This window comes from Phyllostomus hastatus, unplaced genomic scaffold (assembly GCF_019186645.2).
Source record: "Phyllostomus hastatus isolate PE091 unplaced genomic scaffold, TTU_PhHast_1.1 phas_scaffold_93, whole genome shotgun sequence".
Lineage (NCBI taxonomy): Eukaryota > Metazoa > Chordata > Mammalia > Chiroptera > Phyllostomidae > Phyllostomus > Phyllostomus hastatus.
In genome coordinates this window covers 18638431-18662049 of record NW_025334042.1, presented here as the reverse complement: position 1 = coordinate 18662049, position 23619 = coordinate 18638431, and the positions used below count along the sequence as shown (strand labels likewise).

The 23619-nt window shown below is 48.0% G+C and overlaps 1 protein-coding gene across 1 annotated transcript; it reads left to right on the top strand.

The window, feature by feature from the left end:
- The first annotated feature begins 15778 nt into the window (after positions 1 to 15778).
- HOXC13 (homeobox C13) lies at positions 15779 to 23145 on the top strand. The gene is made up of 2 exons (XM_045829812.1): positions 15779 to 16508; positions 22271 to 23145. Exons 1-2 carry the CDS (start codon positions 15779 to 15781, stop codon positions 22525 to 22527), a joined length of 987 nt encoding a protein of 328 aa, XP_045685768.1. The 3' UTR covers positions 22528 to 23145.
- The last annotated feature ends 474 nt before the right edge of the window (positions 23146 to 23619 follow it).

Sequence of the window (23619 nt, the reverse complement as noted above, 5' to 3'; positions counted from 1 at the left end):
TATCTCTTGTTTTGTGATATCTCCTCCCCCAGTCCAGGCTGTGCCTTGTTCCTGATAGAGCCTTGATTGACAGACTGGCTGGAATAGAAGCTCAGCCTAATAACACCTCTCCTATCTCTTTTCTTAATTAATTTGATGTGTTGGCACTAGCTCTATTACTGAAGGGGTATTTTCCAGGAGGCAGAGAAGTGTCAGAGGCCTTGCTCTTGTTCTTTCCCTCCCCAGACTAGTATTTCAACCTGACAGCTCCCAGCCAGTCCTCTGGCTATGGAGCACTGAGTGTTTATTTTCCTGATGTTTTTATTCCAAAGTCTTTGCCGAGGTCATGTTGTTGAAGTCTGACAAGTGACAGCAGCCCCTGACCCTGCTACTGAATCTGACACATTTTACAGGTACAGATGTTGTCAGGAAATTATAGAGGCCAAAGGCAAAAATAAAAGAGTGCTTGAGAGGTCGTCTTGGACATGTTCCTGTCTCCAGTCTGGTATGCACCCATTTCTGCTCAGGTAAATTAGAAGAGAATTTGTATTCAAAATGCTGCACAACAGGAATGGACGTCACACTCTTTAACTCCCATTCCATTACCCAACAGCCCTCACTGCCAGAATAATATGCTTATTAGATGGACCCACAACCTTTTCTTTTGAATGCCAGGTCCTTTCACTTCAACTGTTCCCCCAAAGTGGGTGATGGTGAATATAACATAGTGTTGACTTGAAAATGTAATTGGACATAATCCAGAGAAAGTGAGCCAAGTAGTCACCCATGACAGATCATTCAATCTTTAACCCAATCTACGTTCTTTCCGAAGATCAGAGTAATTTCCAAAATGATTTAGCTGTTAACCATCGACATCCAAAATCTGACTAACAATGATAAGCAGGTTTCCAAGTTTAGATTAATCTTGTGCACAGATTTAAATGCTTCTTGTCTATCCACATACCACTCTATAGCTCTTCCCCCAGATCAGGCTCAGAAAATGCTGGTGCCACTCAATAGCGTGCACACTGAGTAAGGGTCTATATAATGCCAAGCAAGTGGTCATAGCAGGAGGAAAATGTCATTTGGTTAATCCATGCACTTGCTGCAATATATCTACATATTTGAAAATAACCCAATGAAAGTCTGAAGTTTTCTTTGTCAGCATGCAGACAGCTCTAACATCTTGCAGTTGATCAGTGCTCATGGACAAAATTAACTGTATCATTAACACTTCATTTCTCCATTTGGCATGCTATGGCTGGACAGGTTTTCTCCCCACCTAGTGATCTTAAAGCTGGCCTAGTGTCTTGGTACAGATTATAAAGAGAAATGCCAATGTCTCAAAATTTCTAGAGAGTCTGGCAAGGCACCCTGATTATTAGACAGCTGCTGTGATTTCCATAACAGAAGAAGCAGAATGGGAACTGCTGGAATGAAATGACCCAGTTCCTACTGTTAGAAGAGGCCCCCAAAATAGGAACTCCTTTCCTGAGAGTGACTGTAGTCTGTACATCCAGGGAAGAGGATGCATGTGTACTGGGTGGAAGGGGATTGGGATGAACCAATTCAAAGCAAAGTATCCTCGTCACCTTTGGAGAAAATGCTTTTATACTAGCCAGTTTTTCAAGGGACCAATTAAACCTGTTTCTACACAATCTAGGGACATATACAGACACAATAGATTTTGTGCTTAGATCTTGTCTACATGTCAAATTAGGAACTAATTGCCAAAGTTCCACCTCATTTGGTGATATGTAGTCTCCACTATAGTATCCTTGATCTCGTTGGTATATCTCCACAACTCAAAATTACTAATGCTTTGTTCAAGCCAATCCCCCACTCTCTCCATTTCTTGAATCACTAGTGGGTCTGAAACAGTCTGAGGATAGGGGGAGGAAGAGAGAGAAACACAAAGTTAAAAAGTGGAGAACCCAAAATTACTCCCCTCTTTCCCTCTCTAGGCATCTAAGATGAAGCAATCCAGAGTTAGGGAAGGGAGAAGATTTCACATTAAATCAAACTCAGAGTCTTGAAGATACGTTGGACTGGACATGATAACTCCAGATTTGAAACTGTGTATATGACTTGAAGCTGTAATAGGACTGTCTGTTACTAAGTGAGAAGGGTCTTGGAGCCTCCTACAGTTTTAATCCAAGGGCCAAGAAGGATTACCTAACACCCACTGACATTTATAAAGGGTGATGGAAAACAAAACTTAAGGCCCTGGCTGGTGTAGCTCAGTGGATTGAGCGCGGGCTGGGAACCAAAGTGTCCCAGGTTCGATTCCCAGCCAGGGTACATGCCTGGGTTGCAGGCCATGACCCCCAGCAACCGCACATTGATGTTTCTCTCCCTCTCTATCTTCCTCTCTAAAAATAAATAAATAAAATCTTTAAAAAAAAAAGAAAACAAAACTTAAGTTACATTTTGTCCTTTTTTTGGTTTGAGATTTTATTTGTTTGTTTGTTTGTTTGTTTGTTTTTAGAGGTGGAAGGGAGGGAGAGAAACATCCATGTGTGGTTGCCTCTTGAGTGCCCCCTGTGGGTGGAGGGGACCTGACCCACAACCCAGGCAAGTGCCCTGACTGAGAATCAATCCAGTGACCCTTTGGTTTGCTGGCCGGCACTCAATCCACTGAGCCTCACCAACCAGTTGTCTTTCAAAAAGAGGTTGTCAGTAAGGATGAATTGGATAGCAATAATAAACTCCCAAATGTTCAATGGCTCTGATAAAATAGAATTTTACTCCCTCCTCAGGTAAAGTCCTAAGCAAGATTGTTATCCGTGAACAGTTTCCCTCTACACGTAATTCTGAGGTCCAGGCTCTTCCCATATGTTTCTCCACTGTTCCCTAGAGCCTCAAGGTTGGCATTCAAACACAAGGAGGGATACAGAAAGCATGGAAGAGAGTGGGTGGGGACACATCACTTGTTAAAGTCTTTGGCCGGGAAATGGCCTGTACATTCCATTGGCTAGAAAGCAGTCACATGGCCACACCAAACTACAAAGGAAGCTGGGGAATGTAGTCCACTTGTGAGCCCAAGAAAAGAGATACCGAATTTAGGGGGAGGAGTTACTATACACACAATCTGAAAGATCCTCATGCAGTTCCAATGGTTCAACCACTATAGAGAGTATACCTGTGAAAGTACTTTTATCTTTAAAAAAAAGTCATTCTCCAAAGGAACTTCTCCAGATGGTGTGTGTTGATGAATGGGAGGTGGGGGTGGGGGAGGGGAAGGAGAGGACTCCAAGAGGAACAAAGGTGACAAGAATCAGGTGGCATGAAGATGAACAAGTCTCCTGTGCTTGGCCTCTGAGACCTTCCACAGGTAAGACTCTGGTTCCTCCCTTGCTGCCCTGCCGTCCTCCAGCTTCTGGGCTTTTGTGTAATGAAGATGTGCCTGAAAACCCTATGTCTTGGGAAGCCTGGAAGTGGACATAACCCTAAAAAATAAACAAACAACCTGAAAGAATCCAGTAATATTTGCCACTGAACACAGAAGCCAGTAAAATCCAGTTAAGGCAGGGGAATTGCCAGGCCCTCCAACCCTAAACAAAATCATGTTTTAGATTAGATGAATTCCCAAATTGAACTTAATTTCTTAAAAGTGCCTCATTTTGGTAGGAGCAGAAGACACATCTGGCAGGGATAAGGTCATCACAAGAGGAATTTGAATATTTACAATATCAAAACCAAACAAAACCCTCTTTCTTGGGGTGTTTCACTCGTGGTGGGGCAAAGAGCTTCGCAAGACCTGTCACCAAAAGCAGTTTCGGGCAACTGGACCCCTTCTGTTACCCATCTTTTGGGCCTTGATCTCGCGGATAGAAGGAAGTCTCCCTTTTCCCCGAGAGGTGCCGTTGTGCAGCTGCACTCACTGCCTTATTCACGCGTGTGCAACGAGCATTTTCCTGTCCTTTTACAGTCACTGGCGTTTTATATGTTAAGGGCCCTCCTCTGCCGAGGTTCTTGAGATGAGCTGGAACACAGGCTGGAAAAACCAAACGCCGGAGAGTGGGGGCGGGAGGGGGGGAGGTCCGTTAACCCTCAAAACTAGGAGCAGCCAAGCCTTCCTAGGTAAATAAATGAAAAGATTTAGGGAAGAAATAATCCGTTAGTGTAGACATTTAGGGATTGAGATTACTGCCCCGTCCCTCCAAGGTCACAATTAAGAAGGACCGGCCTCGGCTCTTTTGGCGCGTGCAACTCTGAGAGTTGCAAAGCTGCAAAGTGCGGTTTTGGAGACTTCGAAAGCCAGAAACCCTTCACTTCACTTCACTCCCACCGCTCCCTCTCGCCGTCCACGCGAAAGCCGGGTACGAGGGCTTCGAAAACCCGGGGACCCGTGTTCGGCTGGGTGGCGGGAGACGAGTGGCCTCAGCTGCAGGGCTGCGTCGCGTCCGCTCACCGGCGCCTGCGGCTCCGGTGCTGCCTGGAAAGGGGGCCGCCCCTCTAGGGAAACAGCTTTGGGGGACGACGGTCACGGGAGGGCGAGTGCGGGGAAGTGGCGTGGTTCCCGAAGTAGAGCCGCTGTAGCGGGACCCGGCTCCTAGTCAGGGCGGGGAGGCCCTGGGAGGATGCCCGGCCCTAGTGCGGCGCCAACACTCACAAGTTACACTAGGCATGTTTGAAAATACAAATTTCTCCCCTTTCGGCTTTTTTTCCCCCGTTTAAATCTATTCCTTTCAAAAAAAAAATAAAGACTCGCCCGGCAGGCGCCACAGGGTCTGGGTACTAAGGTCCTGGCGGGTGCAGAACTCGTTTGATTCGGATTGAGAAAACAAGGGTGGCCGCGTCCCAGGCAGGAGCGTGGCGACCTCGGTGTCCGAACTGCGTAAACGGTCCAAGGGGCCCTCGGAGAGGAGCGCGCTCCCCAGCTGCCCGGAGCCTGTAGCGGTTCCGCGGAGGCCGTACACACGCACCGCCGGACCCCGGGTCACTGTGGGGGTGAACAGAGACGATGCTCTGAGCCCAAGCCTCCGCACCCCTCAAAGTCGCAGGCCCAAAAGCTTTCTGGGCATGTGCACGCGGCTGAGGCGCGGGGAGGAAAAGGCCAGTCCGCAGCCGAGAGCTTGGCAATTCCCTCCGCCCGATTTCGGCGGCAGGAGGCCATCCGTTTTCGAGGGCAGAATGCGAGGATGCTGAGGAATTAGAGAGAAAGGCAATAGTCCTGGTCTCTTTGAACAGCACTGGGGAAAAATATAAATAATGCGACTGATGATCTATAAAGTAAAGACCTGTAGCGAGGTTATGGCCCCACGGCCCTCTCCGTGAAGCCTCCTTCACACCCCCCGCCCCTCCCTCCCTGAGCCTGCACTTCCCGCTGGCTCTGTCCCCGAAGGCACAAGAAGACGTCTTTTCATCCTTGGCGAGAGGGACCTTCCCCAGCAGCTCTCAGTGCTTGAAACTGAAGCTCTCAAGTAAACGTTGAAGAGGTGGTGGACAGGGAGGTGCTTAAGGGGGTTTCTTCACTGTCCTAGAGGTTGGTGACCGAGGCAGGTTTTGAAGTTACCAAAGCTATGCTCCCTGTTCAAACAGCGTGGCCCTCCTTCTCCGGGGCCGCTGCGTGGGCGGGTCACAGCTGCAAGGTTTTCCATGGGAGTGGGGGCGGGAGCAATATTAGAGGAGTTCTAAAAAACATCACCAAAGAGACATCGTCTAAAAATTCAGACGACTCTTTCTCTCACTTACCTTTTAATTATTTGAATAATTTAAGAAAAGGTGACCTGTGCTTGCTTGTGGAGATTCATGGCTGGAGAGGAAAAATAAAAAAAAAAATCTAATAGACCCAGGGAACTGGGTCCTCAGTGCGTTTTGGTAGGAGGACAGTCTGTCTTTCTGGCGCATCAGTTCCTGGAAGGATATTGTTTCTGTTATGGTGAGAGGCATAAAGCTAATGTTATCAAAATGGAGAGAGAGAAAATACAGGTTTTTTACTTATTTTGATGGAAAATATATTTATTTCATGATATTGAAATATATTTATTTCAGGATATTATTTGGGCTCTAGTTTTTTATTTTTCCAGGATGATTGAAGCAGAGTAGGACCAGCCTCCTCCACATAATCCTTGGGTGAATATGCACTTGCAGAATGAATATGGGCATCACCCCACTAGACTTGAATTGGCAGATTCAGATCAGTATTCCAAGCTGGGCAGAGCACCTGAGAAATCCCTTTGGGATTCAGACTTAATGTGTGAGCCCTGGGAGGTCAGTGTAGAGATGGAAGGGGTGTCTCTGGACCTAGGGGGGAGCACTCCTCTAATGGCTGTGCGGGGGGGGGGGGGGGGGCGGCCAGGCCCGTCACTATCTTTCAGGGGAGAGGGTTGGGGACTGGGCTTTCTCCTCTCCAAGAGAGATCACATTTGGGAAACTTTTTCCAGGTTAAGGTTAAGCTCGGAAAGATAATAAGCAGGGATTTCTTACTGTCAATGTTTGAATAGAGTAATTCACTACCGTTTATAATCTTGTCTCTATTATTTAAAGTATAAGTATTCTAAAGAAAAGATTTAATACAAGGGTGGGGCAAGAGCAGGTTTACATTTGCGAGTACATAAAACACAAAGTTTTTTTTCTTGTATTATTATTTATTAATTATTGTATTATTTTCCATACAAACAACCGTAAGCCTATTTTTGCTGTACCCTGTATAAGAAATCCGTAGACCCACAGAACACCAAGTTTAGACACTTAGACATGTCTAACTGTATGGTGATATTGTTGTCTAAGGTGACATAACATATGACCAGGACCCTTCATATGCATTATATGCAGCAAATGGCAACAAATAAGTAGCCACACAGAAATTGACACTGAGGTTCCTCTAATCTGAATAATTCGCTTCCCTCTTTTATTTTGCCAACCAAGATTTACCCAGCTTTGCAGGAATCTGTTCTCTTGGCTTCTCTGCCTCTGGGTTCCAGCCCTTCCCACCCACCCATTCACTTACTCCCCCCATTTCTTTTGAGCAGATATTCTCTCAACCTTTTTTAAAAAACCTTGGTAGGGGTATGATTTTTCTTTCACCACTTCCATATCTCGAGACTAGGCATTAAAAAAAAAGAAAAGAAAATACAGTGGGTTTCCCCCACTTTTTGGGAGATATACTTTCCACAGGAACAGGCAGACAAGCAGAGGGTAGGAAGAGAAAGTTGGCAGATTCTTGGTCATGGCAGTGGCGGTTGTCAACAGAAATTTACAGTCAGAAAGTGTCCTTGTAAATAAGCAAGGGGAGCCTCTGGGGGCAGAGGGACCTAACTCCCCAAACCTACAAATCGGTTCTTACAAGCACGTCCATGAATGCCCAGCCCGGGTAAGCCTGCGCCTCGCCCACATACCCCAGCTTTCAGGGATCTCACTAGAGTCTGCTCACCCCACAAATAAAGATACCCACCTGCATGCTCAGCTATAGGTGCCCACAGAGCTCACACAAGTGCGTCAGTCTGGGTTACGGGCGCACCGGTGCCTCGCTCGCTGGATCTGCTCTGGTGCGAGGGGAGTGGAGCAGCGGATGCTACCCAGTGCGGGCACTCAGCTCGCTGTCCTCTGTGTCGGCCTTTTATTGTCTCGTGTGAGGGCGGCTTTTGCCAAGCTTCAGCTTGGTCAGAGTAATTGAAATCAAATACTAAATAATTACTACACATTGAAAAAATAAAAAACACAGCCTATTAAAATAAATAAGGAACTCTCGATGTCTTGGGAGCAATCCAGAGAGAACAGAGAAAGGAGTTAGATGCTGGCGACCTGTCCCTGGAGGAGCGGAGCGGAGGTGGCTGCCACCACTGAGGGGAATCACCCTTCAGGCTGTGGAAGTGACCCAAATCTTTTAAAATTCTTGCAGAAAAAAAATTGTGCTGAGAACAGACTCAAAGCAAGCATCCTGCCGATTTGGGCTGCATGAGACCACAACTTAGTTTCCGGCAAGCATGTAGTTTCCCAAGATGAGAATTGGGGTCTGAGAATTATGTACTGCAAAGTTGCTCCTTGATGTCCTCAGACCTGGGTATTTATTCCATCTTAAAAAAAAACATTTAAAAAATTATTTCTGCCTTACATATTCCTGGATACCATTTTCACTTAATTACCAGCTGCATCAGAGAAAACACTAGAAGAGGCAGATTAAAAAATGTCTGTGCCAACATATATCTTTACCCACAAAACTGGAGGTCCACCAAATGCCCCTCACACATCTTAGTGCCAGCATAAAGACAAATGTTTTAAAATTTTTAAATGAAATGACTATGTTGTCATATTCAGGGGGAATATTTAACATTTTTTTCTTACAAAGATTACCTAATTATATAAATATGGGTATCCATGAGCACATACCATATGTTAATATTTATCTGAAGTTCCCTTAACACCTGACAAAGCATATATCATATACTCATTTGTCTGTAGATGATAAATCTATAATAGATGAAAGTAAAGTAAATCTCTATTACTTCCTTGGAGGAAAACTTATTAATAAACCAAGCACTGAAAAAATGAGTCATTGGTGCTTTCAATTACAGATGCAGATTCTAGCAGAAAAGGATTTTCCTAAGTCTTCAGAAAAGGAGAGGGATTACAGAAGGTTCCCCTTCTCCTTATGCCTTAAGAACTTCATCTCTGAAAAACTTGAGGATGGTCTGTTCTCCATTGGAGAACAGCCTCCATTGGCTTGTATGGTAGATCAGCCAAAGGGAAGAAGTCCACTTACAGAGAGAGCTGGAGTTGGTGGATTCACAGGGTCTCCTCCAAGCTCACATCCTAACCATGTTTCCTTTTCTTTCACCTGTTCCCTATCAGCCTGCCCCAACCAGCACCCCTGTCACTATTGACCTGAAAATGACTCTATATGCTGTACAGGTACAAGGTACACCCTTTGTAATACATGTTCCCAGGCCTGTGCACCATCCAGTAGTGTCCCAAAACTCAGACTCAACAATCATGCTCCCCGAAAGTGCTGAAGATCATCAAGTGTGAGAAGCCTGGGATGGTCTCTATTCTTTGTGAGATAATTCTTCTTATCCAGGTTAAACTTTCTCTGACTTTGCAAGTGAGTGCAGTAATCAATCTTTGGAAAGAGAGAAGATGGATGTCCCCATCCTCCTTTCTAGTTCTTTAGATTTCATTGGCTTAGCTGCATGTACAAGGCAACACCACAACCAAGAGAAAAAAAATTCTTCTAAATACTCCCAAGGGAAGGGAAAATTTGGGTGAGAAGAAAGAGGCAATAAAGGAGGGAAAGCCCTACATCCCTCTCCCCAGAGGTATCATATGGATAGTTTCCCTCCAGTCACTAAAACTGCACCAAATTGTATCCTTTTAGGAAAAGGGAACTAATCACCACCAGCAGGATTCTTGTCCCAAGTACCCTCTTTCTTTGTGCTCCATAGATTTCAAGTCAGGCTGGCTATTTTAGCAAAAAGGGGTTTCTTTTTCCCCATTTAGTTGAGTCTTGGGTCTTCACCTTCCTCTTTTTCGGAGATGGGTAGTTGAACTTTCTTTTGTTAAGGCACCTTCTGAAGCTTCTTTAATTTTTTTGTGTTCTACTCAATAATTTCTAATTCGAATGATTAGAACATACTTTCTGCGGTGACTTCTGAGGGTGCCTGATCATGGGGAGAAATACACTGTGATCCATTTTAGGGTATAACCTACCCTCTTCTCCATGTTCAAATATACACACATCCTCCATCATCTGCCTCTTAGGGCCCCACAAAACTCCATTTCTCAGCATCATGGTGGCATTAAGGGGGTCTCTTACCTAGTTAGAGTTGAAATGTGCAGCCCTGAACTTGGCTATGCCTTTTGTTACAACCTCTCCTCACCCTGAGGAGAGAAAATGTTATTTTCCATATCTTCTTTTAAAAGAGCTGAAAATCTGAGAGAATGAGAGGGAGAGGGAGAGAAGAGGAGAGGAAAGAAGAAAAGAGAGGAGAGACTGGTCTACTTCCTTTCTAGGAGCCTCAAATCTAAACTTTAAAAGATGGAGGAAATGATCAAAAGTGATAAATAGCTTTTCCAAGCATTCAGTTTGTTAGCTTTCTGACCAAAAGGGGCCTTTGTTAGATCTCTGCAAGGAAGCCAAATCCAGGCCCCAACCAACACTCCTCCAACTCTTCCCCAACCCCCCTCAGCTGTTGTCTAACTTGAAAATGAACTTGGACTTCCCTCTCAGACAGGCCCTAAAACCAGGAGAGATTTTATTTGTCTGTTTCTGAAGGACTTCTTAAAAGGGGAAAGTGTCTGGGGAGGACAGGACGGGGGCTGAGGGCTCTCTCCCACAGCAGAGGATGGGGTGGGGGTAGGGGCTTTGGGGAGGCAGGTAGGGGGAGACGATACTTGGTTAATTTCTGAACTCTGTGTTTATTCCCTGACTTCTTTTGTCAATGGGGACTGAGGAGAGGACAACTGACTGGCTCAGATGCTGCTGAAAAAGAAAAGGGAGCAGCAAGGATTAGGGTGAAAAAAGAGGTGGTTAGGGAAGAAGAGAGTGAGGAGAGTTGAGAAGGGGCTCTGTGATGCACTTGGTTGGGGCTGGGAAGCAAGGGAAGAAAGAGGACTGAGGCAGGGACTCTGGAGGTCACCAGAGGTTTCCTCAGAGCTCCCCATGGAAGGGGCCATCTGATCACCACCACCCCCCCCAACGCAGTGCACCACAAGGCAGACAGAGTCTGTAATTGAAGGCAAGCTGGAGGGGAATCCAGGAAAATAATGGTGTTAACAGCTTAAACCAGAATCTCTATGTGGGTTCCCGAAGAATCAAAAAGGACAGTTTAGTGTGGCTCCCCAAACTGCAAGCCCTGAATGCAGCAGAAGGTAGTGAATTTCTTTGATGTCTAAAAGAGGGAAGCAAGTAGGGCCTGGAGGAAAGTAAGTTTGGGTTTGAGAGCTAAGAGAAAACTAAGAGAAAAGTGATGTCTCAGCCATCCTGGTTGCATCATCCCTCAAGCTGGGGGCCCAGGGAGTGAAAATAATAAAAGTGGAAGACGCCAAGATGGCAGCTGTTGTTCAGGAGGTGAGTCCCCAGACTGGGAGGTGAGGCCGGTGTGGCTTTTCTCTGAGGCTAGGCTGTGGGGGTGGAGAGATTAAGGTAGAGCAGGCTCTGGAGGGATCCAGGAACCTGGGAGGTGGTGTCTGGGTCCGCATGCTCCTTGGGCTTCCCAGACCTTCCAGAGCCCAGAGACCTGGAAGAATAGAGGCCAGGAGGGGACTGGGCAGGGCCAGGGACCCCAGTCTGGATCAGACACTTTTCTTTTGTCTTCCCCGACAATACCACTGTGTGCAACACACCAGGAATTCCCTCAGAATGTTTTGAAAGCTCTTCCCACTCAGACACAGTACCAGGGGTGCCCTCCCTGAACTCCCAACCCCTTGTGCAAGTGCTTTCTCCATCTCAAATATTCCTTTCTTTCCTGAATAGTTCAAGCCCTATGTCCCCTCTCCTCCACAAATTCCCTCTTCTATCATGCAGCCTGAACCGTGGATAGGAAAGGGACCCCTAAAATTCTTGCCCACCCACAAAAATCCCCAAGTCTGGGCCAGAATCCAGACCCCATGGTGGTGAAGCTCTTTGTTTTCCTGCAACTTCAACCCATCCCCTCCCTTTTTAAACTAGATTTTCTCCCATAAAAGTGGTGGGGGGATACAAGAGCTTCTGAGCTTTAAGCTCTCCCTGCTCCCCCCCGCCCTGGGAATATGGAGGAAACAGAAGAAGGGGGAGAAACAACAACTAATGCTTAATTTCCAGGGAAGGCAATCTAGGTATTGAATATAAGAGACACGTCAACCTCATTTCTTCTCATTGTTCTCCGTGGTCTGGTAATTTCAGCTACATCCAGCTCCCAAGTATGTGCCTCTGGTTCTGTCTTTAATACAGTAAACCAGGAATTCTACCCCTCAGCTTCAGAAAAACACAGGCATCTGCCTGTTCATTTTCTTAGTATTTTCCTTTCGGACGTCTAAGTAGAAGATGAGCATGCAAGTTAAGCGTGTATACAGAGAAATAAATATACCAACAGAGATCTTTATTTGCAGTAGAGGATTTCAGCAGAGGGCTGGGTATCTTCATAAGCACATTTGGGCTGTGTCCACAGGGCATGTGCGGGAACAGTGCACGCACCCTGCACTCAGTCCGAAACCCACAGGCCAGGTGTGCACACGTTTGTCACATTGTCACATGTCCAGGGAGAGGGCACAATGACTGTCTCCTTCATATGTGAGAGCCTTTGAGAAGAGGAATTCCAGGGCTGAACTTAGCTGGGGCCTCAGTCTGTAAAGGAAGCCGAGGGCAGTGTGGCTCCAGACGCCTCGTCCTTGCCTACGTTCCGTTGTAAAAGGAGTCCAGAGCAGAGCCGGGCTTTCCTACCGGGCTGGAGTGCCATTTTCCATTTTCCTTTAGTATAATGAAATGCTCTGTCTTTCCTCCATACGAGCAGCATCTCTAGAGACCGAGGAGCCTTTTCATTTGTCTTGATTTTTGTAAACTTGATCCGTGGTCCGGCGCCCTCGCCCCTGGGCGCTGCCGCCCGGAGGGGCGAGGTGTGGCCAAGTGGTGGAGGTTGAGCGCGAAGCCGAGGGTTTCTGCGCTCGGCTTTCTAGGGCGGGATCGCCTCCGAGAGGTAATTACTACGTTTCCAGTGGTGCATATTCTCTCGGAGTGTTTAATTTGGTTTTATTTGTGTCTCAGCGAGATCCACATTTTTTTCGGGGGAGGAGGGAGAAGCGACCCCAGGCTTAAAGTTAATTAACCAACAACGCTTTACTTTCCGCCGCCCGCCCGCGGGCTTTGGCACCACCGCCTTCCTCCCGGCTCCGGGCTCGCCCCAGCGTGGAGCTGGCAGTTTCAGACGCGGAAGGTCTTGGGGAACCAAACGAAAGACTGGGGAGAGGGGAGGGATCGTTCAGAGTGTACGGACACTAACTACACCAGCCACTTTTAACGCTCTTAGCTCTGAACTTCCCCTTCCAGCCTTCTCACTCCCCCAAGCCTCTTGGGGGCGGGCCGGAGGAGGGGGGCGCTACATGTTTTCATAATGGTCTTCTGGATGCAGGGGACTTTGGTTCCAACTCTTTACTCTGGTCGCTAAATTTTGGCTGCAGAGTGCCCCTAATAAATAGAATTGTAAAATTGCCAGGTTAATTAAATCTATATCTCATTCCAATAAGAATAGTTAATGTCCTTATATAAACTTGGAAAAGAACATACTATTAATTTTATTTATTGCTGGGCAGCCCTGCACCCAGATCCTTCCTGCTGTTCTGCCCCCTACTTTCAGAAACTGAGGGACATGTGTTTGGGCTCTGGCCGGAGAAATTCACATCTAGCTTTGGGCTAGAGCATTCCTGTATCCAGGAGGGAGCCCCAGGAATGGAGTGGGCATTTCAGGCCCTTTGTTCCTCCTGGTGGCCCCATAGAGCCCAGTACATTTTGCCTTGGGTTCTGCACTGTGTGCGGTCCCCAACCAGTACATCCGCGGAGAAAAAGCCAGAAACTCCACACCATCTCTCCTCTCCAGGCTGGAAACCCCCAAGACCTTTGCACCCACCTACCCCCACCAGGCAGCCCTCAGGCTGACAAGGGGGTCAAGGTCACAGGGTCCAGTCTAGACTGACCAGGCCGTGTTTGCTATCCTTATTTCACCTTGACCTTGGATTCCAGAATCAGGGAAGGCAGTTTCCCAGACAAGATCCGGCTCCCAGCAAGACTTACCTTCCCTTCGGCTCATCTGTTCTCTTTCCACCATCATCGTCCTCAATGCACACTCGTGCTTGCCTGCTTCTGGTTCAAACTTTTCCGCTGTATTTTTCTTCCTCCTGAAGCCTGTTTACAGATCTGAACTCTAAGGTGACCCTGCCCGATGGTGATCACGATGATGATCACAATGATGATCACACTGATGAGGTTTAGTTTCTTATCCTAACTCACCTTTTTGAGGAGCTCTCCATCCTCAAACACCACCTCCTCCCTGCAGGAAGAAGGGAGACTGCGGTGGACTGGATCTCAATATAGACCTGGCCGGTTGTTCTCAGGGCTGGAGGAGTCCAGTAGGTCCAGTTTAGCCATGGATTACCGTGTGGCCACTGCCTGTGCGTTGTCCAGACAGGAGCACCCAGCATGTAAATCATGTAACAGAGGCAGAAAAGAGGGAGTTGCTGCAGCCCCTCTCTTTTCTCTCTTTATTACCTCCTCTCCTCAGGGAGGCCCTGTGCTGAAAGGGAATTTGGCTCAATTCCACAGAGATGTGCCTTGAAAATGGTTGACTCTATTAAGGCACCAAATTGGCATAGGAAGCCCCACAAGTTGGGAGATTGAGTGGGAAGAAGAGGGGTTCTTTATCATTAAGTTGGTATTAATTTGTTCCTTGAAATACGAGGCAATTTTAAAATACGAAAACAATCCACACTAAAAGGGAGTGTGACTCCTAAGAAAGCCCTGAAATCTAAAACTAGGGCTGTCCAGCTGGAAACTGCGTCAACCCCAGCTCTGCCAGGCCCCTTGGCCCTCATGTACCGAAAGGCTTACAACCCGTGTGGGGCTGAGGTCTGGCCTTCTGGGGCCTCCCAGACGTGCTTAGGGAAAGGTCCCTCCAAAGGGCCAGTGCTGCCGACTCTTCCTTATTTTATGTTTCTTTAGTACACAGCTAGGAGAGTGCGTGTGTACTCTTGTTCACATCCAATGCTTTTTAGCTTTCCAAAACAGAATCCTTCCCCTCACCACTCCCCACCACTTTTTCTTTGAAAAATCTCACTCCGAGGCTTTTAATTTCTATTGTGTATTGAAATATCAGCCTGTCTTTCCCACTCCCCGCATTTCCCATTTCCCTCCTTTTATCCCGTCTCCATTTTTCCCTGGAGCATCCCTCGGTGCGGTGATGTGTGTGCTTGGGGACTATCACATCCTCTCAGTCTTCTCTGCTCCGCTTAAGAAAGACTTGCGGGCGAGATGTTGAGAGAGTCTTTTCAGAAAACTAGGGCTTTAGGGTTCAGTGGCTGCAAGCAGCAAATAGAAACACTATCCCGGCATCAAAGTCTCTCTCCTTACATGGCGTCGGGGGCCTTGCCAGTCGTGAGCTTCAGGGGAGTCAGCCTGGGCCACAGCCAGGGCCCCCATGCCCTGCCTACTCCCCATGCTTTAGCCTACTTTCTAGTTTTTTCATCATTAAGGGGGCGGGGGATGCGGTTTCTGCCTCACTATTAGCTCCAAGCCCCAGATCCAGTCACAGCGATCGGGTTTTTTGGGCGGGGGGGGGGGAGTAGGGTTCTGTCTCCCCCATACACATCCTAAGCCTAGGGGGAGGCGCCCGGGAAATTTCAGACCCCTTTGCATCGGCCAAATTGAGTGCCCCCCGCCCCCCCGCCGCAACCTCTCCTTCTCGGAGCCTGCCAGGGGGCGTTGCCCTGTCCTTTTAAATCTCCCAGTGCTCTCAGCTCCTGAGAGCCAATCAGCAGAGACCTTTCCCACTTTGCCCCGCCCCACCTGAAGGGGTGGGAACCCCAGGAGACCCATCCCGGGCTTCACTAGCGCCGGCCGAGTCACGTGGCCGCGGGAGGGGTGCGGAGGGGAGGCGGGCGGGAGCCGCGGGATTTCTTAATGAAGTGTCCCCGCATGCGTAGAAGGAATTGTGGGGAGGGCGGTGGAAGCAACGGGTGGAGGAGACGAGGAGGAGAGGAGGGGAGGGGAGGGGAGGGGAGGGGTGGAGAGGGAAAGGAGGAGGGATGGGGGAGGGGAAAAGAGAGCGAGGTGTCTCCCTAGCTCTCTGCCTTTGGCAAGTGGAGTTTTTAAAAAGCTGGAGCAGATCATGTCATGACGACTTCGCTGCTCCTGCACCCGCGCTGGCCTGAGAGCCTTATGTACGTCTATGAGGACAGCGCGGCGGAGAGCGGCAGCGGCGGCGGCGGGGGAGGCGGCAGCGCGGGCGGAGCGGGGGGAGGCTGCAGCGGAGCGAGCCCCGGCAAAGCCCCGAGTATGGACGGGCTGGGCAGCAGTTGCCCGGCCAGCCACTGCCGCGACCTGCTTCCACACCCGGTGCTGGGCCGCCCGCCGGCTCCCCTGGGCGCCCCTCAGGGTGCCGTCTACACGGACATCCCGGCCCCGGAGGCGGCGCGCCAGTGCGCCCCGCCGCCAGCGCCCCCCACCTCGTCCAGCGCCACCCTGGGCTATGGCTACCCGTTTGGTGGCAGCTACTACGGCTGCCGCCTGTCACACAACGTGAACCTGCAGCAAAAGCCTTGCGCCTACCACCCAGGCGATAAGTACCCGGAGCCGTCGGGCACCCTGCCCGGTGATGACCTGTCCTCCAGGGCCAAAGAGTTCGCTTTCTATCCCAGCTTCGCCAGCTCCTACCAGGCGATGCCCAGCTACCTGGACGTATCAGTGGTGCCTGGGATCAGCGGGCACCCGGAGCCGCGTCACGATGCGCTCATCCCCGTGGAAGGCTACCAGCACTGGGCTCTCTCCAACGGCTGGGACAGTCAGGTATACTGCTCCAAGGAGCAGTCGCAGTCCGCCCACCTCTGGAAGTCTCCCTTTCCAGGTAAGGAAGGGGGGCCAGAGCGCCGCGGCCGCCGCCAGGGACCCCTCCCCGCCCCTCCTGCCCCGGGGCTCCGCACCCCAGCCACCCCCGCCGTCTGGCCCCGGCGCGCCGGCTTTCTGGGCTGCCGATGAAGCTGGCCGGGCGAGCTGCGCTGAGGAATGCGCCGGGGAAGAAATCTGCTCCGACACGTTCCCCGAAGCTGCCCGGCTGAGAGTGAAGCAATCACAGGCGCCCGAGCGCCGGGCCGCCGACTGGGCTCCAGTCGGTAGCTCTCCTCCTCCGCCCCCAGCCGACTCCAGTCTCACGAGCGGCTTTCCGCAGGCGAAGCCGGCTTCTGGCTAGGAATGGGGGCAGGGTGGGCATTGAGTGCTTTGGAATCCACAACTACAGCCTAAAACTCTCAAGCCACCAAAGAACTGGGGGGTGGGGAATAAGAACCCCCAAACATTTCCTTTGCCAGAATTTCCAAGATCGTTCTGGCACTAGACATTTTTTTTTAATAGGGGTCCAGTTTGCCAGGGTCTACGGAAATATAGGAGGCTTCCTTTTTTCTTTTCTTTTCTTGATGTAGTTAAAAAAAATTGGCCGTGAATTTCTCAGTGGTTAAAGGAGCAGAGAGCTAAAATCTCTTTCGTTTGCGTCCCTCTCTTAGGATATAAATTTTCTTTTCCTCTCTGGTATAGTGAGCTCAAATCCTGTGGGTGTTTCCACTGCTAACTCCCCCAAATGTAGGGAGAAAGAGTTATCTATGCCTCAGACACAGAAAGAGGAGGGTAAGGATGAGAGGTAAGGGGAGGGAAGACCTGTTTTGGAGGGATCTAGGGTCCAGGCCCAGGCTGGGGACCACTGGTTTCTGTCTGGCTATGTATGGGGTGGGGGGTGGAATTCACCAGTGTCCTGTTCCTTCTCCAACTGAGGCTATCTCTGAACAGGAGAGTATCTTGCAACCTACAAAAGGGGGGAAGACCAGTCTCAAGCTTCTAAAATCCACATCAGAAACTTTAAATTCAGGCCTGCACTGAAAAATCAGGGTTTGAGGTCTAACCAATCCAGAGCTTCAGTGTGCTCTGGCTGTAAGTGGGGTTCAGTGGGAGAGGGCTGACTGGCTCCCTTCTGTTGTCCACAGGGATCCTATGGGGTCAGGAGCAGCCACAAATGTCTCCCCATTCTGCTCAGAGGGTCCCCCAGCTCTGCATTTGGGTCCAGGGATATATTCATTGGGAAGTATAGACTTAAAGACCTCCCAAGGGTGGGCCTGAAATTCCTTTGCATTCGAGATTAGGGCAAGGGCAGATGGTGAAAATATCAGTGAATGATATTAGAAAATGTAGGAAACAACATTCTTGTAAATATTATGAGATTACTCAATATAATACAGCTGAATACCAGGGTGGACCTGCCCTAGGCACCCCCATCTGGCTGTGATAAGATTTAAGGATAATAGAATTTTAGTACATGGCATCATGCATTACCTACTTGGCATTGGCTATAATATTTTTATGTAATATGATTTCTGTTATTAACCACTTTAATGATACATTTCTAGAGTATACGAGATTTACATGTAGAGAGGTGGCTCTTTAATTCCTCATTTTACCCAAATTGAAAGCTCTTTAGGAGATGGGGATCTGGCAGGAATTCTTGGAGCCGAGGGAGCCCATAGGCAATCCTGAAGGGCCAAAAGGCAGGGAAGCAGGTGCCCACTAGGCCCCCTGTGGACAGAGGCACAGATCTAGAGCAATGGGCAATGGATTTAATGTGAGGAAGTGAAGAGAGCAAGGTGCTCTCGCATCCCTGTGTGCGCATGTGGAGTGGAGTAGAGGTGGAGTGAAGAGAAACTCAGAAATATCTTTGAACAAAATACACATTTTAAAAAATCCCAGGGGAAAAAAAACACTCAAACACTGTGATCACAGCCTCCTAGAGAAAAAATATATTTGAAATAAAAAATTATATAGCCCAACTGAGATTTAATACACTTGCAAATTACGGCATTGGGCATTGGAATTACAACATGGAAATGGATACAAAACCCAGTGTGTCTCAGCAGCTATGTGCTCACACACTCCCTGTGTGGAGATAGAATCAGGCTGGTGTAGCATAGTGAGTGCAGAGGTCCAGGCAAAATGCAGATGAAAAAGAAATGATCATCAGACACCCTTCTTCTTTCCACCCACACAGAGAACTTTTAGAAGTAGTGAGATTTCCAGATAACTCTGTCTATGCAATTGTGGTTTGTTCTGCAGCATCCAGGCATAAACACTACTGTCTCTCTTCAGCGCCTCTGGCTCTGAGAAACCTCATCTGTGGAAGTCTGGGCTGGTGTGGGAGATGGAGCAATTGTTCAGAAAGATCCAAATAATTAGGGCCAAGGTGTGTTGTGGCTTCTTCCTTCCCCCAATTATACAGACTCTTGTTTCATTGCTTTTTTTTTTCTTTCTTTCTTCCAGTGGTGAGTTTAGACTTCTTTCTTTCTTTCTTCCTTTCCTTCCTCTCTTTCTTCCTTCTCTCTTTCTTTCTTCCTTTCTTCCTTTCTTTCTTTCTTCCTTTCTTCCTTTCTTCCTTTCTTCCTTTCTTCCTTTCTTTCTTTCTCAGAGAGAGGTGGAAATTCCAAGACAGAATCAGGAAAGAAAGGGACAAGGAGAAACAGAGACAGTGACAGACAGAGAGAGACAGATAAGATTAGGAAAGAGAGAAAGAATCAGTGGGTTCTTTGGACCATACTGGAAATACCTACTGCCAAGCCTTTGGATTTGGGTCGAGAAGAGCAGCTAGGACTTCTAGTTGGGCCTCTTCAGAGCCCTGTTGTGGCAGTGGGTGGGCAAGAGTGAGTGGGCGGTAGGAGCCTGTACAAAGATCCCCAAGGGAAAGCTGTGGCTAAATATTGGTATTTGCTCCTCAAAGGTGTCTGTTAGGGTCCCAGGTGTGAAGTGTTTTGGGTGCATGTATGTTCTGGAGAAGGATTATAGAAGGCTTGATTGTAAGATTAATAGCCAACTCCCCACTTACTTTAGGTAGCGTAGACACTATTCCAGGTCTAAGCCTCCAGATGTTTCCACATCTGTAGATCCCACTTGCTTTTCAGACAAGACAATCTACAGTGAAAGGGGGTTTCTGTGAGAAGGCAAGACTGAAATTATTTCCCCAGGAGGCCTTAAAAAAAAAAAAAGCCCACAGCAATTTGGTCTGACCAATGAAAAGTTTGGCCAAATCGATCCTTGGCATTCTGCAGAGAAAAATAGCTAGTTTAGATCGATTATTTTTTAAACTAACTTTTAAGGGTTGTGTTGATGAAACCTCATTGGAAAATTAGAGTTGGAGTTTAAGGGATCCAAAATTGGGTAGGTAATTGTGAGCATTTACTGACAGTGAGGGGAAAAAACACAACAAAAAAACCCCACAAAAACACAAAAATAAAAACAGGGACAATTAGCTGGTTGATTCAAGAGTCAAATCTCACTTTTACTGCAGTTTGTTCTCTGGGGCAAAAAGAGGTATTCAAAAGCTGGATTGTACCAGGTGGCCTATTTCTATTTTAGAACTTACTGTGTCATTTATATTGAGTCCGAAAATCTGGTTTTAAAACCTGGTTCTGCCACTTACATTATTTAACTCACTCGTAACCTCAAAATTCTCATCTTGTAAATGATTTCAGTAAAATAAACCTGAAAAAATGTTCTGAGGATTAAAACAGAAAGAAAACCTCACAGTGTCCTCATAGTATCATTACTTACCTTCTCTGTTTTATTCTTGTCCCCAAATCATCAATTTCTTGAAACATAGTTATATCTGTATGAGCAAAACAAATTTGAAAACTGAGTTTTTTTTAATTATCTTGCACAAAAATATTATTTTTAACCTAAAGGATCTGCTCTGTTAAAGTGAAGTTGTTTTGTTTTTCAGAGTTTTATAAAACCTTTGCCTATCCACACATAGGCAGAGAAAAGTGACAAGTCCAACAATATTCCTGAGAAGTTGTCATCATGAAGACAGCCAGACCAGGCCCTCTATCCTATATTCTTCCTGAGCACTTTACTTCCTTCCTGCATTTGATCGTAACCTCTTCTTTCCCATTCTGTACAGATAAGGTCCCTGGGAGAGAGCATACCCCATAGGAATGGGTGTAGGAAGGGTCTTTTATGAGGATAGGGTGAGAACAGCATTTCAGGAGGAGCTTTGCGTCTTCATTCCAGACCGTGTCTACGCTTTCAAAGGGCAGTGTGAATGAAGGGGAAATCCCAAATATTCAGTCTCCCTCATTAGCTTCTGCCTGAAAGAAGTCTAATAATTGCATTTTTAAAATCGAGGGGTCAGTTATTTAGAAAATCTTCCTAGTTCCCCACTTCCCCTTGAAAGTGTGGCTATGACCTTTCTACTGACAAAGGTGAGAGTGGAGTGGAAGGGCGATGTAAGTGACATTTATTGTTTTTAGTGCCTGTGACATTTTCAGAGTATAAAGAAATTGAACTACTAGTGGTTAGGATGACAAAGTATTTCGGATTTAGAGTTAGAGTCCTGCGTGGGATGAAGACAGTTTCCTTCAGCCTTGGAAGGATGGAGAGGAGAGGGGGTTGGAGCAGAGCAGAATTTGCTGGGTTTTGGTGAGCGGACATTTGTGAGGACAGAGGGGCACTGAGTTCTTTTTCTAGACTTACGTGAATAGCTGGTTTTGCCCCCCCCCCCAGAAGCACTCTCCTGTTACCTCCACTGGGGACAGATCCAAGTACAGGGATGGGGACCCTTTACTTCCAGGCCTCTATTCTCTACATCTCAGGGCCAGCGCCTCCCGTCTCAGATGTTGTCCAGTGGCTCACAGCATTGAATTCCTAGAGCGATGGGCTCCCAAACAGACTGGCTTCACCTGGACACTTTTCTTCTCTCTATGTATTGGTGCAGGCCTCAGGTTCCCAGTGCAGAGCCAGTGACCAAAGGTGTGCCCAGCGACCCGACAGTCTGTGCCCACTGAAGCTACTTCCCTCTGTGCCATGTCCTCTCTAAACCCTACACAGAATACCTTTCTCACACACTGGAGCTGAGCATAATAAGCTGATGGCTGCCCAAATGATTTAACTGCAGGACGACCTGCAGACCAGAGTGGATTGTAAAAAAAAAGATTTTATGTATTTATTTTAGAGAGAGAGGAAGGGGGGAAAAAGAGGGGGAGAATAACATTGATGTGGGAGAAACATGAAAGGGTTGCCTCTCGCTCACCCCCAACTGGGCAACCCCCCCCCCCAGGCATGTGCCCTGATCAGAATTGAACAGGCCACCTTTGCTTTTGCAGGACGACGCTCAACCCTCTGAGCCACACCAGTCAGGGCACCAGAGCGAAATTTGAAAGGACCCCTCTAAGGGCACAAAGATTCTAGTGACCAGTGCTGTGCTGAGCCATGCTGAAGCCTGAGGCAAAAGGAAAAATCAGTAATAAGGGCACCGTGTTTATTTTAAAATTTGATGTTTTGTTCATCGTGTACTTTTGCATTTGTTTTGATTTTTAAAAAATTATATTAAAGCATTATTTATCTTGATTACTGAGTTTTTGGCGCCCCCTCCTTTAAAGTTTGAACCAGAGGAAATACCCCAGCGGCCTCACCTTAGTCATGGCCTTGCTAGTAACAGAGGTGCAAAGGATTTGGGGGCAGTTGGCAGGGCGCCTTTGAGTCCCCGCCAGAACCTTGTGCCTCCGCAGCAGCGGTGCAGCCTCAGGGGTGGCCCTGGCCGAGACTCACTTGCTGCGCACCTGCCTTCTCTCTCCCCCCTAGACGTGGTTCCTCTACAGCCTGAGGTGAGCAGCTACCGGCGCGGGCGCAAGAAACGGGTGCCCTACACCAAGGTGCAGCTGAAGGAGCTAGAAAAGGAGTACGCGGCCAGCAAGTTCATCACCAAAGAAAAGCGCCGGCGCATCTCCGCCACTACGAACCTCTCGGAGCGCCAGGTCACCATCTGGTTCCAGAACCGGCGAGTCAAAGAGAAGAAGGTGGTCAGCAAATCGAAGGCGCCTCATCTCCACTCCACCTGACCGCTTACCTGGCCACCTTTCCCCTCTATTTATGTCGCCGCTTTGTACCATAACCGAATCCACCGAAGGACCCTTCGCCGGTGCAGAGGAATATTTAATGTTAACCAGAAAGAGGAACCGTATCGCCAGGAGGCAGCGAGTATCCGAGCGGCGCACTGCCGCCCCCTACTCCCCACATTATCTTCAATCCCCCACCCCACCCAGATGGGACCTACTGGGCCTCAACAACTTTGGAGGTGGGTCCCCGTGGGCTGTGGAAGAAAGGCTGCCGGCCCCCACCCCCTTTCACCCTTACCCCTGTCCTTGCCGGAAAGCCGAGTGGCAGCAAAGAGCCAGATCATTCCAATCAAAGCAGAGTTGGGGAACACCCAGCGACCCCATGCTTGCCTCCCCCTTTGCCAGGCAGGTAGAGGACCCTCCTGGGGGTGCGGCCTCCGTGTAGGACCTGGCGAGCTTATAAGTCCCTCCCAGTCCCCCCCACTCATCCTTCCTGCACTCTTTAGTTAGACAAGAATTCCCAGTTAAGATTTTCTGTGCATATTTTAAAAGTCACATTCATAGGAATGATAATTTTTAGGGATCTGGCATCATGATTGGAGTACAGGCAGCACATAGGTTTTGTTTCTTTCCTATCTACTTCGACAAAAGCTGGAATTGGCCTAGGAGCCACCTACTTCCCCCATCTCAACCAAGAAACTCAATTTCTCAGGAGCCGCCTTCACCCCCACTGCCTCTTCTGTTCTTTCCCACTCAACCCACAGTGACCCAAGGACAGAAAGTCAACCATGCTTCTAAGTGTTCTTCTTCTCTCTCCTCCTCTCCCCCTTCCCTCCTCCTCCTCCTCTTCTTTTTCTCTTTCTTTCTTTTCCTCTCCCCGCCCCATCAGGCCAGACAAAGAAGCAGATCTTTTTTTCTTTTTCTTTCTTTCTTTCTTTCTTTCTTTCTTTCTTTCTTTCTTTCTTTCTTTCTTTCTTTCTTTCTTTCTTTCTTTCTTTCTTTTTCTTTCTTTCTTTCTTTCTTTCTTTCTTTCTTTCTTTCTTTCTTTCTTTCTTTCTTTCTTTCTTTCTCTCTCTCTTTCTTTCTTTCTCTCTT